This window comes from Rhamphochromis longiceps, linkage group LG12 (assembly GCF_057381845.1).
Source record: "Rhamphochromis longiceps isolate RC_006_pf linkage group LG12, R_longiceps_female_GT1.1, whole genome shotgun sequence".
NCBI lineage: Eukaryota > Metazoa > Chordata > Actinopteri > Cichliformes > Cichlidae > Rhamphochromis > Rhamphochromis longiceps.
Genome location: NC_140568.1, coordinates 26,145,258 through 26,158,890, shown reverse-complemented (window position 1 = coordinate 26,158,890; position 13,633 = coordinate 26,145,258). Strand labels below are relative to the sequence as shown.

General features: G+C 43.2%; 1 protein-coding gene across 3 annotated transcripts; it reads right to left on the bottom strand.

Moving 5' to 3' along the window:
- Nucleotides 1-1,584: 1,584 nt before the first annotated feature.
- Nucleotides 1,585-12,748, bottom strand: dnajb5 (DnaJ heat shock protein family (Hsp40) member B5). Of its 3 annotated transcripts, XM_085425390.1 has the most exons (6): nucleotides 12,327-12,748; nucleotides 11,150-11,267; nucleotides 9,688-9,951; nucleotides 8,303-8,964; nucleotides 4,094-4,142; nucleotides 3,439-3,574 (listed from the first exon to the last, which is right to left on the bottom strand). In XM_085425390.1, the coding sequence occupies exons 3-5, from the start codon at nucleotides 9,896-9,898 to the stop codon at nucleotides 4,101-4,103; spliced, it is 915 nt and encodes a 304-aa protein (XP_085281516.1). In that variant the 5' UTR covers nucleotides 9,899-9,951; nucleotides 11,150-11,267; nucleotides 12,327-12,748; the 3' UTR covers nucleotides 3,439-3,574; nucleotides 4,094-4,100. The 3 variants fall into 3 exon arrangements, with proteins under 3 accessions (XP_085281514.1, XP_085281515.1, XP_085281516.1); XM_085425388.1 differs by lacking the exon at nucleotides 4,094-4,142 and having other exon boundaries at nucleotides 1,585-3,574; nucleotides 12,327-12,745; XM_085425389.1 differs by lacking the exons at nucleotides 4,094-4,142; nucleotides 11,150-11,267; nucleotides 12,327-12,748 and adding an exon at nucleotides 10,602-10,734 and having other exon boundaries at nucleotides 1,585-3,574.
- Between the last annotated feature and the right edge of the window lie 885 nt (nucleotides 12,749-13,633).

Below are 13,633 nucleotides of genomic sequence, written 5' to 3'. Positions count from 1 at the left end.
GTTTAGAGGTGCTGGTGGCTGCTCAATTTTTACTTCCATATTACTTTCAGAATTTGGAGTCTTATTCCAGTTTTGATCTTGCTAACCTTAAATGCCCAATCAAATCAATAATCTATCCATCTATCTACGTCTGAGAAGATGAATGCAGCAGGGAAGATGAAAAAATAGTTTTGATACAGAGATTTGTTTACATTCTTTTGACTATTTTCTCTAAAGAAATGTCGGATAATTTAGTCTTCAAACATGAAGTTAAACAAAACCATGACTGAAGATTACACGAACAAATCTTGATGGATCTTGTTAACCTTACAACTGTAATAAAAACTGTCAGATAAATGTATTACAGTGGCCTTCATGCGCAAAGCAAAAATACAAATACACAAAACCCAACAATTTTAACTTTGCAAGCAAGGTAAGGACAGGCAGGTGTCACGGTGGTAAAGTGGTTAACAAGACAGTTACTGGTTCATGTTGGATGGCTGGGGCCTTTCTGTGTGGAGCTTGCATGTTTTCCCTGTGCCTGCATGGTACTCCTGAGGGTCCGAATAACATTCGTCAAACTTAAGTAACGATTCTAAATTGGTCATACCCGTGAATGTCTTTCTATGCTGTCCACTCTTGCCTCTGTACGCAACCACAGAAGATTTCAGATCAAACAGAACTCGAACAGTGTGACTGAAGTGCAAATTTTTAGCTTTAACTCAAAGCATTTTACAAAAGTATTGCATTAACTTTTAAGAAATTACAGCCATTTATAGTCTCCCATTTTCCAATACTTAAAAATTATCGTCTGACACGCAGTTTCATGGCCAGGTGAGATCTGTTCCTTTGTTATTTAATGATAAATGGTGCAGATAGAAGATATGGAGTTGGAATGGACTCCAAGTGATGAACTTGCTTGAGGTACCACAGGAGACAAATATGGTGCTCAAAGACAGAATTGTGTGCATGGTTAAGAGAAACAACATCTAACAAAGTCAAGAACACTCTCTGGTAGGCCTATTCTTCAAACGTCTACATTTGATTATGAAAATAAATACAGAAGGTCTACAACACAGTGAAAACTACTCGTATTTGGTTTTTCAGTCTTATGGCATCCTCCTTCATTTCCATCAATATATCCTTGGATCTCATATTACGGTTTATCCTGGAATAATGAGAAAACAGGCCTCAGTTGGACATGAAACTGGTTGTCAGCCAATGGTCATAATTGTTAAGCAGTGAATGGTGTTGTTTTGTAAAACCCCTTTAATGAAATCAGAGAATCTGCACTTCAAACATCTTTATGCCTGGTTTAAACTCCACTGTGGTGGTGTAAAAGAGGCAAAATTAACAGGTTAAGGTATGTTTGTTGTTGCTGTTGTGCGCTGAGAAAGGTTTTAATCTTATATAATGTTGCATGTTGGTCTTTTCTCCTCCCCCCTCCTTGAGGTTTTCTTCTTTCCCACTGTTGCCAAGTGCTTGCTCATAGGAGTTCTGAGATTATCAGTTTTTCTTAGACTGTAAAGCACTTTGAGGTGAATGTTATTAGGAACTGGTACTTGTTCTCAAGCAGCAATAAATGAAAATGAAGCAAACTTCACACATTTGGTTTATTTGTTTTCATTTTGAAAAATTCATAGATATTGGCATATGCACAATAAGCAGTGTAAGTGAGTCTTTGATTAGCAGCAGCAGCACTTGTTAAGCCTGGTTGTTGCCACAGGACCATCACACAAGTCATTCAAGTCTCTCCCCAAAGAGAAAAAACAACAACATATCTTATAGTTTTGTCTTTCACAATATAAAAGAGAATTTATCAAACACGAAGCATTCAAATATTTTCCTGTACACCTCATTTATTCGACCTACTAGGACTGTCAGCATAACCCACACATATTCTCACCACTGCTGCAAATTACAGCGAGGAAGAGCTCAAGGGCGTCCCCTGCAGCTGAGACAGAGAACAGTTTTTCTATTTGCACTACGTACAGTTTGTAACGTTTGATGTACAGCTGTTAGGGAACAGAGGCATTTATCACATCGGAAACTGAGGACTCCATGTAACCAAAAAAGTAGACAACAATGCGGTCTACTTTTTGGCATTGCTCACAGTAGCACCGAGACATGGCCTTCAAATGCCACAAGAGAAAGCAGAATATCCCACAACAAAGCTGGCTTTCCCACAGGAATCGGTCTAACGTCACGCTTGCATTCCTCTGGGAAATCCAGCAATTACTTGTATGGCACTTTACAAAGACGAATTGGCAAAAATCATCAGTCTTGTATCAAATCACTTCCTATAAATGATCCTTCTTACATACAGTACAGTAAGGTGAATTACTTTACATAGCTTGCTTACCGTTTTTTTTAAAATTACCAGGTCCTGGTGGTAACGCCTAACACAGCATAGGGCATCATGTGTTGTGTTCATGGCTATTTGTCTTTATTATAGTGTGACCTGTATGTGTGTTCACATATGTGGTGTGACACCGGGCTAAGGCACCTAAATGTCCCTCAGATATTGAGCCAGGCTATTCAGTTCACAGCTCAGAAGGGAAAGCACCGATATTATGTGCAGATATCTAAACTTACACTGCTGTTACAGTTACGTGATTGTCATTCCCAGATTCTTCCATTGCAGCTAAACTATGCTAATATTATTGGAGTAATGCAAGAGTTTTTAGAGCTCTGTGGCACTGCATGTCTAGGGATATTTTAGGGGAGACAGATCATACTAATGGCCTACAGATTTTCAAGCATAATTCTTTATTAGATTGAAAGCATGGGGGAGAAAAAAGAAGAAAAACTCTGGCATGTGCCAAAGGAAAGGCTATGCTAAAAACCACTGAAGCTGCTGGTACACTTAATGTAAACATTAAGCAATCCTTTTTTGACATGTTTGGAAAACAAAATCCTGTTCTTGTTATAAAATATTTCACGCTTTATCCTATCACAAAAAGACGAGGATCAGAGTCGGACGGCATATAAAACCACTGATAAATCCGTATAAAACAGTTAAGAAAAGAGGTTCCCTTAAAAACCAGAATCGTGCTGAGCCCATCCTCAGCACCGCTCTGCTGCTCAGGGTGCTTGTGTGTGTGTATTTGTGGGTCTGTGTGTGTCTGTGTGCGCGCGCGTTTGGGCTGAAAGACAAAATAAATATGAGTACTTTACATCCTGATACTGCCATTCTTCCTTTTGTGAAGTCCCTAAATTATCACAGCACATGTTCAAAGCTGTATTCATTCACAGGGACATGAGGGTAACTACAAACAAAGAAGGAGTAGATGAAGGAGTGTAGTTTTTTTCCTCAGGTTTAGTCTGGAGTTTGTGGTGGAGGAGTTAGAGATGTGTCTTTCTAGGACTGGGGGAGGTGTTGTCTGATAATTTCTCTGGACTGAGGGGGGATCCTGTCGGGAAAACGGACCGAAAACTCCACGATGAGGTCACCACGCTGTGAAGGGTTCTTTGGAAAAGGCAGGCCTTCGCCTCTGAGTCGTTTCACCGTCCCTGGCTTGATGATGTCGTGACAAGGGAGGGAGATAACGCGGTTTTCCAGCGTGGGAATGCTAACTGTGCAGCCACACAACGCCTGGAGAAGAGAGGAGATTGAAAGGGTTAATATCATTAATAGGAATAAAATGCCAAATCCATGAATATCTCGGTGATGTAATGTTTCGTTAAAGTCTGCAGTGTTCATATCTTCCCCCAGTACGCTATCGGGAGGCAGTATTTGTTGTGCTTTCGGTGTGGTGTGTGTAAAAGTATGTGAAGAAAAGAAATTGTACTGACAGCACTGCGGGGGTCGAAAGAGCAGTATTTGGAACAGGAACATTTAGGAAAACATGACTTGGCAGTGGGAAAGTTTTCTAGTCTTTGTTTGCAAGTGTGTGTGTGTGTGTGCATGTGTGTTAGGGAGTGTGTGTAAGTGTGTCAGCATTGCAGGGCCTCACATTGCACAGGGGACTAATTTTAGCAACGGTCTCATAGCTGGGACTAATGAAGTGAGGCAGGAATCGGCTGAGCTCGTAAATAGTTGGAGGGCCTGTCAGATCCCCACATGCACACAAACACACACATGCACAGACGCACACTCACTCACATGCCTCACCTCCTTATCACAGTGCCTGATGCATCCAGTCCGTGTAGAGAGCGCTAAACTAAACACAGAGACTTTCCGGTTATCACGACTTCACAGGCTTTCCAGTGAGCATCATTCACCAGATTTGCACTTAATGGAAAGAACTATTTAAATCCACAACAGTGTGAATGGACTTCCCTTTTCTTTTTTCTTTAAATATAACACTTGAAAAATACATCACTACAAATAAAACAGTAAATAAATACTATAAAAAGGTGTGGAAAAGAGAGAGAAAACCAGTGAGAATGACCAGCAGTAGAATTCACTGTGAGCTAAAGGGTTAGGTTAAATAATGAAGACGGGGAGACAGAAGCTTAATTTGGAGATTCCTCAAACTACTCTAAGACAAAGAAAGATATAGAAATTAAAATTAAACATTTTAAAGTTGTTAAAGGGTCGGCTCTCTTATGCCATTTGTTACTGGCTCCATTAACCTTTAGCCGAGGAGATAAAAAAATGTTACTGTTCATCAGGTATAGACCAATTTTAACAGCATGTTGCTATTGTTACTGTGCTACTTTTAAATGCATTTACAGCTAAGGCTGATGAAATACACTCACCAGCCACTTTATTAGATATGGCAGCAACTCAATGCATTTGCAGTTCAAACAGAGCATCAGAATGAGGAAGAAATGTGATTTAAATGACTCTGAACGTGACACGTGGTTGTTGCTGTCAGACAGGCTGGTCTGAATATTTCAGAAACTGCTGATCTACTGGGATTTTCCAACACAACCATCCCTAGTGTTTACAGGCCGTGTTCCAAAAAAGAGAAAATATCCAGTGAGTGTCAGTTTTCTGAGTGAAAATGTCTTGTCGAAGCCAGAGATCAGCAGAGAAGTGCTTTGATCTAATAAGAAGGAAAAAACAACTCAAATAACCACGCATTACAAATAAGGTATGCAAGAGAGCATCTCTGAATGCACAACGCGTTGTACCTTGAAGCAGATGGGCTACAGCAGCAGGAACACCACACTCATGTCAGCTAAGAACAAAAAACTAAAGCTACAATTTACAAGGGCTCACCAAAATTGAACAATAGAAGAATGGAAAAACATTCAGTCTGATAAATCTCTATTTATGGCACGATATTCACATGGTAGGGTCCAAATTTGGCATGAACAACATGAAAGCATGGATTCATCCTTCCTTTTATTAACCGTTCACGCTGCTGGTGTGGGAGATATTTTCCTGGCACACTTTGGGCTTGTACCCACTGAGCATCACTTAAACCACAGCCATCCCTTTATGACCACAGTATGCCCGTCTTCTGATGGCTGCTTCCAGCAGGATAACACACCATGTCACAAAGCTCAAATAATCTAATACAGGATTCTTAAACACTGTACTCAAATGGCTTTCTCAATCCAACATAGTGGCTCTGGGATGTTGTGGAACTGGATTTCATATCATGGATGTGCAGCTGACAAATCTGCAGTATCTGTCTGATGCTGTCATGTCAATATGGACTAAAATCTCCAGCACCTCTGTTTCCAGCAGACTTATAGCAAACCAAAAGCGTGTCCAATCCAGTACTACATACCTACCTAATAAAGCAGTGAGTGTGCATCTAGTACAGGTAACTATAGTGGTGCTAGATATAAAAAGGGAGATCACTTATATCACCTGGGTATCATAAAAGATCAAATCCCTGAAGGATTAAGATACTCAATAGCTAGAGATGTATAAATTCTATCCCCTTCTGGTGTAATTGTGATTTTTGCCCAGAATAATAGCTCCAAGATCCAATCCATGCGCTTAGACACTATTGTACTAATTGGAAGATTTTCAGGCTGTGCCTGTTTCTTTGAAAAGAAACTGGGGTGTAAATGTGGCCTGGAGAGCAGCTGCTTCACAGGACCAAGTTTTCCAGCCATGACATCATCATCATCCTTTAACCCATCACATACATTAGAGGGTGATTTCTTTGACTGCAGTGGAGAGCAGTGGCTCATCCTTCAGTTATGGACAGCTCCATTGACTAACACACGTCTCGCACACAGACAGGTTGCCATGACGCTCAACACACATTGCCAGCTGATCCGAGGGCCCACTGATTGCGTAAGCCTCAGTACAGACAAGGCTTTAGAAACTGACACAGACACACAGTCACTTTTTGCTATATTTGAAAGAACATTTTCTAGACTTGTATTACTGAGGGCCATATGCTAATGTTAACTTTCACTGTTAAAACCCAACAGTTTTGTTACATTTAGCTGTCAGAGCCAGCTTAAGGCGTGCTCATAGTCCGAAGTGTCCTTACAAGTGTGGGCCGCCTGTCACAGAGCCTGTCCTGAAATACTGGTTGCTAATGCTACACACAACAGATGCTGCAAAATGCAAATGCTGTCTTACTCCCATAGATTCAGCAGTTATTTGCCAGAGAGCTGCCTTCAGAGCCCAGCAGCTACAGTTGTCCTGGATGTGGATTTTACAGCAATGACAGGAGCTAGACAACTCAGAGGCTTCATTATTGCCATAGAGCCTACCTACAGATCCCAATATAGACTGGTTTCAGGGAAGCCAGTGTGTCATATTTGAGGTAAACTCTCAAATTGCTTCTGACTGTAACTGTGAAAAGACAGCGGGGCTGAATGTTACCTCTGCTAATGTCTCCCAGGAGTTTATAGCATAGCCAAACAAACTTGGAGACACTAAACTGAGCCGCTGATCAGGGCATGCTTCAGGCAGAAAGCAAAACTGAACAGCCAAATATCTGGAGACTCATACAGCAGCCAAAAATATGACTAAATAGAGATACCTGCTTCAGAAAGGCGATTGCAAATATCAGCATGCCTCAGTCTCACCCCTTTTGGTTTTTACTTTGTAATGAGCACTTGCAGAGATTTTTGCTAATATAATCAATCATCTGATTCGTGAAGCTATATTCTCTACTGAAGAACTGGATAACATTTGCCACATTATGCGTGGTAGGTTTTCTAGCATGCGGCATGCATCTGGTGCTGTGATTTTACTGCAGTATTTAGCATCACATCTTCAAGAGAGCAGTGGAATATGAGCTCTTATTTGCTTTGGATACTGAATCATCTGACCCACTTCCCTAATATTCCCTAGATACCCCCCCGACACACACATCCCAGCCACAGTTCCCCTTCGCTTCCTCATATCAACTTTAGCTGCGTCAGAAATTAAGTCTCTTATCTGGCTGCTGTGGGAGCAGAGGGTTTTAGCTGTGGGAGTTCTGCAGTGCAAACCTAATCACTGTGCTGGTTTGATCAAGTACCATCCCCTGCTTAATGTGACTCAACAAACTCTAATGTGCTCTCGTCAACTTAGGCTTCATTGTCTTTCCGTGTGCAGACGCACTTATTTTCCAGCGCATTAACTGCACGGTGCGAGAGTCAGTGCTGCTTTTAGAGGAAACCTGCTAAAAAAACAAAACAAAAAAAAAAACAAAAAACACAGGCCCGAGTTGAGTAAAAACAACATCTCCCCTGACATCTCCAGCTATTTGAGAACACCTGCCATTAAGCAGATCACGTCGAGAGCAGGCCAGTGAGTGGCAACGCTATTAGAAACATTAAAGTTTGTCTAATATAGAGCCAGAGCAGAGCTGGTGCTGGACTCTCTGCCCTCTAATTAAATGTCCTGCCAGTCACAGTAATAACAGCCTGGATCATCACCAATGTCACACTGCAATCCGTCTTTAACGGAGTGTGTTGGCAAATACGCTTGAAGATGGAGAGTGTGTGCACACACACTTGCTTGTGTGCAGCTTTGTGCTTGTGTGTCTATTTATGTATTGATGCATATGTTTTCATACAGTGTGCAGAACAAGTGAGGATAATGGCTTTGTGCCAGTCGCACAAATACACCACATTCTGGCTTCCTCTATCACATTGCAGTGGCAGAGACTCTGATGCACACACTCTCCCACCTTGGTATGTTTGATATGACCACCCACCCAGCACTGTTAAATTACAGACACGCCTCTCTGGGCTGAATGACATGAATAATTTGTATTTTTAGTTCAAACTTTGCACATCTTCATTAAAAATTAACCTGGGACTGCTCCACTGGGAATCAACATCAGAAGCTTGGCAGCATTATCTACAACTACATGTAGAACAGCAACAAAGAGTTCAACTGGTGACAGAGGGAAAATCAGAAGACAAGACAGATGAGAGAGGGAGGTTAAATCGAAGGAGACAGGCGCACCTCTTTTAGGCTGATCTTGCAGTTATAGATTATGTTGGAACCGTCTCTTTTGAAGTGGGCGTGCCCTTTGTCTTTAAGCACAAACGCTATGTCGGCGGGAATGTTCTCAGGGGTCTCGTCCCCTTCCTTTGGGAAAGTAATCTTGGTCCCCTCCTTCCAGCCTTTCTTGATGACAATGTTGAGGATCTTGTCCTCCGTCCTCATGCTCCGTCCGTCTGGGTTCAACCTGCGGCGCGTGATCTTCATGCGCTTGGTGCAGCCGTGGAAGATCTCTTCCAGCGAGACCTTCAGCTCGTGGACGACCGGAGGATCCTGCTGCTTTCGGTTGGTCCCGAGGCGCTCTGATGGTACGCCTCTCCTCCTGCGGCCTTCCCCTGGGAAGCCATTGTTCATCCCCCCCGGAAAGCCAAACTGCCTCCCAAAATGGGTAAAGGGATCATCCTCGTCCATTTCCGCGTCCTGCTCCGTGTCATTGCTGTGGTCGTTGTGGAAGGAAAAGCCGTTGGAGCGACTGTGACTGCGGTTGGAGCCGAAAAACATATCAAAGGGGTTGGAGCCACCGAAGAAGGAGGCAAAGGTGGCATGGGGATCTCCATGAAAAGTGTAGTGGTACGATGAACTTCCGGGAGGACCCGAAGAGCTGCTGCCTCCTGTTTTTAAGCCTGAGAGATTTAAAAAAAGAGAGTGAGAGAAAGAGAACAAGAACGTGAGACCTCACATGCACACACTCAAACACCCACCAGCCAAAATACACACAATAATATGAATTCAGATACCAGACGTAGGACCTAAACACAAAGTGTGGGTAACAGTAGAGAGAAGAGTGGTGCCCGCGTAGGTGGGAAAAATCCCACAGCATCACCGGTCTTCCAAAAGCACTGCTGTTGGAGAAACTCAGGTCACTCCATCCAACACACTCGCACAGAAACACACACTTACACGCACACGTTTTCAGCAGAGACACATGCACAGAACACCCACAAATGCAAACTACAGCAGTCGCTGCTATTCATATCTGAACCACGTAATAGTCTTATGCCATCTGTCTGTCATCTAGCACACCACACAGACACGCACACAGAGTTACATACACACTCTACGGGCAGCTGAGGTAGACTATAAGGTATTAGAGCTGGTAAGTGTTGTTGACACCGAAGACAACAACAGAAAATTAAACATGTGCCAGCACATAAACATGAAAACATGGAAGAGACGGCATTATTACTTCAGTGACTGAAACCCACCAAGCTGCGATATGAGATGGTTCCTGAGCTATTTCAATAACAACTTAATCCATCATAACCCCGGCTTAATAAGGCTTCACTAACAAAGCCTGCACTCTCTGACCCCTTGCACTCAAATGACCCAGAACACCCTCTCCTTACCTTCCTCTCCCAGCTGATCATAGACCACCCTCTTCTTGGGGTCACTCAGCACCTCATAGGCTTCTGCGATCTCCTTGAACTTCTCCTCTGCGCTAGGATCCTTGTTCTTGTCTGGGTGAAAGCGGAGCGCCATGCGCCGGTAGGCCTTCTTGATTTCCTCCTCGTTGGAGCCCTTGGGGATGCCCAAGGTCTTGTAGTAGTCCTTCCCCATGTTGGCACTCTCAGGAATGGGACCCCCTCTTCAGCTCAGGCTGTTGTCAGTCACTGGTGAGATACAAGACTACTTTAGAGTCTTAAGATGGATACTACGCTGAAGGAGAGGTTATATTTGAGTTGGCAAAGGTGCAGAGTGGACTGCATCCATTAGGGTTTTACTGTGAACACTATTTAATGATGCTGTAGCTGGAAATAGAAGGTGCTGCTTTCACTGCTGAAAAATCAAGAGTGCCGAGGAATCCCCCTTCATCTAATTCATCACAGGGCTTCTGGCGACCAGCTCAGCCTGTTAGGCAGGGTATAGATAATACTTTAATAATAATGGTGATGATTATCTGCCTCCATCCCAGTTTTGTTTAACCATCCGGGCATAAAAACCCAAATGGACAGGCAGAAGCGCTTCGCCGAAGCACTGCGGTGGACACAGCGGGAGCGCACACGGCAGGGGGAAAGCCTGGTTTCATCTGTAACACTAAAACACCCTGACTATCTGCTGCTACAGAAACCGTTCGCTATTACAGTAAAGCCCACTCCCACGGGGAAAAAAAACCCTTTAGCGTGACAATTTCAGCTTTATTTGTGCCACTGTAAAAACCAACAGCGGGTTTAATCTGATTCACATTCCGACAGAAAGGAAAAGCCTAAAAAATAAAAAACGAATAAATGGACAGTGAGAAGAAATACAAGCAAAATCCTACCAGGAAGCTTTGCAATTAATGAAGAATCAGAACAGCATGGCCCGGCTTCTCCCTGTCTCTCTGTCTTTCTTCCCTTCAGCCCCTGCTGTCTGCCTGCCTGCTGCTCTGATGCTGCTGGGTCCTTATAAATTGACGTCAGGACGCCGGGAGGATCACTGGCTCTGAAATAACCGGTGACCAAACACCGAGATCCCCCTGACGTTTCTCTGAAAAATCTCGGACAAATGTCCGTGAACCTTCGAGTCCACATCCACCATGGGTAATAATAATAATACTAATATATATTTTTTAAAAGCAGGGTACCGTTCTCTAAAAAATGGATTAAAGCATGGGTGCGCAAGGAATCTATGAAAAAGTTACTAAGTGATTGTAACTTCTTTGATACGGGGCTGTGTTCGGTTTTTAATAACTCCTTTCACTCTGGTGATGGTTGATAAACCTAACCCCGCTTCTCGTCCGCAGTCGTGTTCTTTTCTGGTCCACCCGACTTTGAAATTTGCGCAAATATAGAAAGCTTTTCCTTAAAAAGCGTCAAAACATTTCCTTACCGAGCCTGCTCCTCCTGCTGCTGCTGCCTTGTTTCCGATTCTGGTCCTGTGTCTGAAAATTGCAGCCGGGAGAGCAGACCCAACCCTCTGTCAGCCAGCAGCGCTCTTTGTTCAGGGTCTGCTCACATACACACAAACAGCACAGGCTGATTTCTATTTAGGATTAAGTTAAATTAGTGGCATTGGTTTAACTTTTTGATTTATGGGCAGTCGAAGCTGGCAGGTCTGGGGCTTGGGTGGACATATTTGGACAGGCGTCGTCCTGATACCTTTCTTTAATTTTTTTTTCTTTTTAAAGGAAAAAGAAAGCGGTGTGTGTTAATGCGTGTGATCCTGCAGTCGTGCCTGGATTTAATCGGTATAAACACTGACTGCTGAGTCATGTGATGACTCCCCTCTTCCCCACACACGCATTTTCATCTTCTATCTTTGTGAAAAGTTAACATCTATTCACAGTCACATCCTACTTTCTCAACACCAAACCTCAACTTTCACGCTTTCCCATCCCTCAAAAACCCATTACATCCTCAACCCAAATCTTATTTTTAATATTTTCACTTTTACACTTAACCTCACCCCCAACACAGATTACCTTTTTCCCTCCCAACCTTTAAGCCTTTCACCTATTATTATAAATCCAAGTTTAGCCATTTCCAAAATAATCCATCTGACCCCAAACCTTGACCCAGAGCTGCTTGGAGATTGTTGGAGAGTGAAAATGGCTCCATCAAGGTTGATGTTTGGTAGAGATTCAACACATACACAGCTTCTAAATAATGTCTTATTAGAATAAGTATATAAGTATATATAATAAGTATAATAAGTCTTAATTTGAACAAATCAGTAAGCAATAAGCATCCACATTTAGGCTTTCATCAGGTTACGTGCTTTACTAGTGAGGATTCCCAAACAAATAGTTAAACTTACCCAAACCTGTTGACAAATGGTCTTAAAGCTCAGAGTGACCCCTAGACTGTCCTTGTGTACAAGTGAACCTGATATTACAAGATTTCACATCTTGTAATATGTGAAATCTATTAATCTTCACATTAATATGAACTCAGATACCAGATGTAGGACCTAAAGACAAAGTGTGGGTAACAGTAGAGAAGAGTGGTGGCCACGTGCTTAAAATCCCCAGAGATACATTAAATAGATCTTGTTCAATAAAATTTACCTTATTTGGAGTTTTTTTTCCGTCTTTCACTGCAGGGAGATTTCATTCCACACATCACATCTCAAAGGAGAAATATTCCTTTGTGCAGATCAGATCAAGGAGCAGCCTACCTAGCTTTAAAAAAAAAAAGTAGAAGAAAATTGCATGTAATGTGGAGGTCTGAGTCATTATTGATGACTTTTAGCATTAAGTGCACAGGAAAGTACACCCAGCAGGGTGAAATGCTTCTTGTCGAATTGAGACGGGGAGAGATAATGAGAGAGAAATAAAGGCTCATTTAGGTTTGAGTCATCACTCCCCACTGGACTGGCGAGGAGGTGCGAGAAAAGTGGGCGTCTCAATGGAGGAGTCTGTCTGACACACGCTTAACATTCAAAATAAAGCAAGCACGAAGAGAACTGGCGTATAGCTGTGCAGGGCACTGGGGAGACATTCCTGTGCGTCTCGATAGATGTGTGTGTTTTGGCAGTGGGGAGGGACTTTGAGCCATTGCAGCTGTCCCACAAGAACAACTGGTTAGTGGTGGAGTGCTATTCGTGCTTGGGAATGTGACTGCCACTGAAACATGTTGAAGCTGACTGCAATGCAACATCCGGTTAGGTGAAGATCTGCATCTGTCTGTATCAAATCACTGAACTGGTTACACAATCGACTATTCTTATTCATTACAGGCAGGAGGTCTTGCATAACTGGTGAGCTTTCAGAGAACAGAGTCACATTTCTGCTGCCGTGCACCATGTGTGTGTTTGTTTGCAAACTAATAGCCATTGATGACTGCCTGGGAGCTCATCCACGTGCTCCTCTGATGCTGAGTGTGCACCGAAACGGGGTGATGCTGGGTTTCCATGGTGACACAGGGATCTGCCAGACAGTGATGTGTCTGCTAAGAATATCAGCAACGGGTCCCGCCGAGCATGTGCATGTGTATGCGGGTCGGATGGGATGGAGGACACGGTGAATGGGTTTGGGAGGAGAAATTTTATGAGGCTAATGTTTCCAGAGCAAACTCTCTCACATTAGTACCGACCACTCCACAGCACTTCACCACCTGAGCTGAGAGACGGGAGAACAGAAGGTCGAATTAGACGGTGAGAGACAAACACACACGGCTTCACAGAACGCACCGAAGGCCGTTTTTGAGAGCCAAGAGGAGACGGTGAGTGTCTGCAAGCATCTCCCACCTCCCCTTCTTTTCTCCCGTCGTCTCCACCTCCTCTCTCACTTCCACCCTTCCAGTAACCATAGAGACCACAGTTGCCCGAAGAGAGGTTTTTCTCTGAGACAGAAGTGGTGGTGTCAAATGCTGG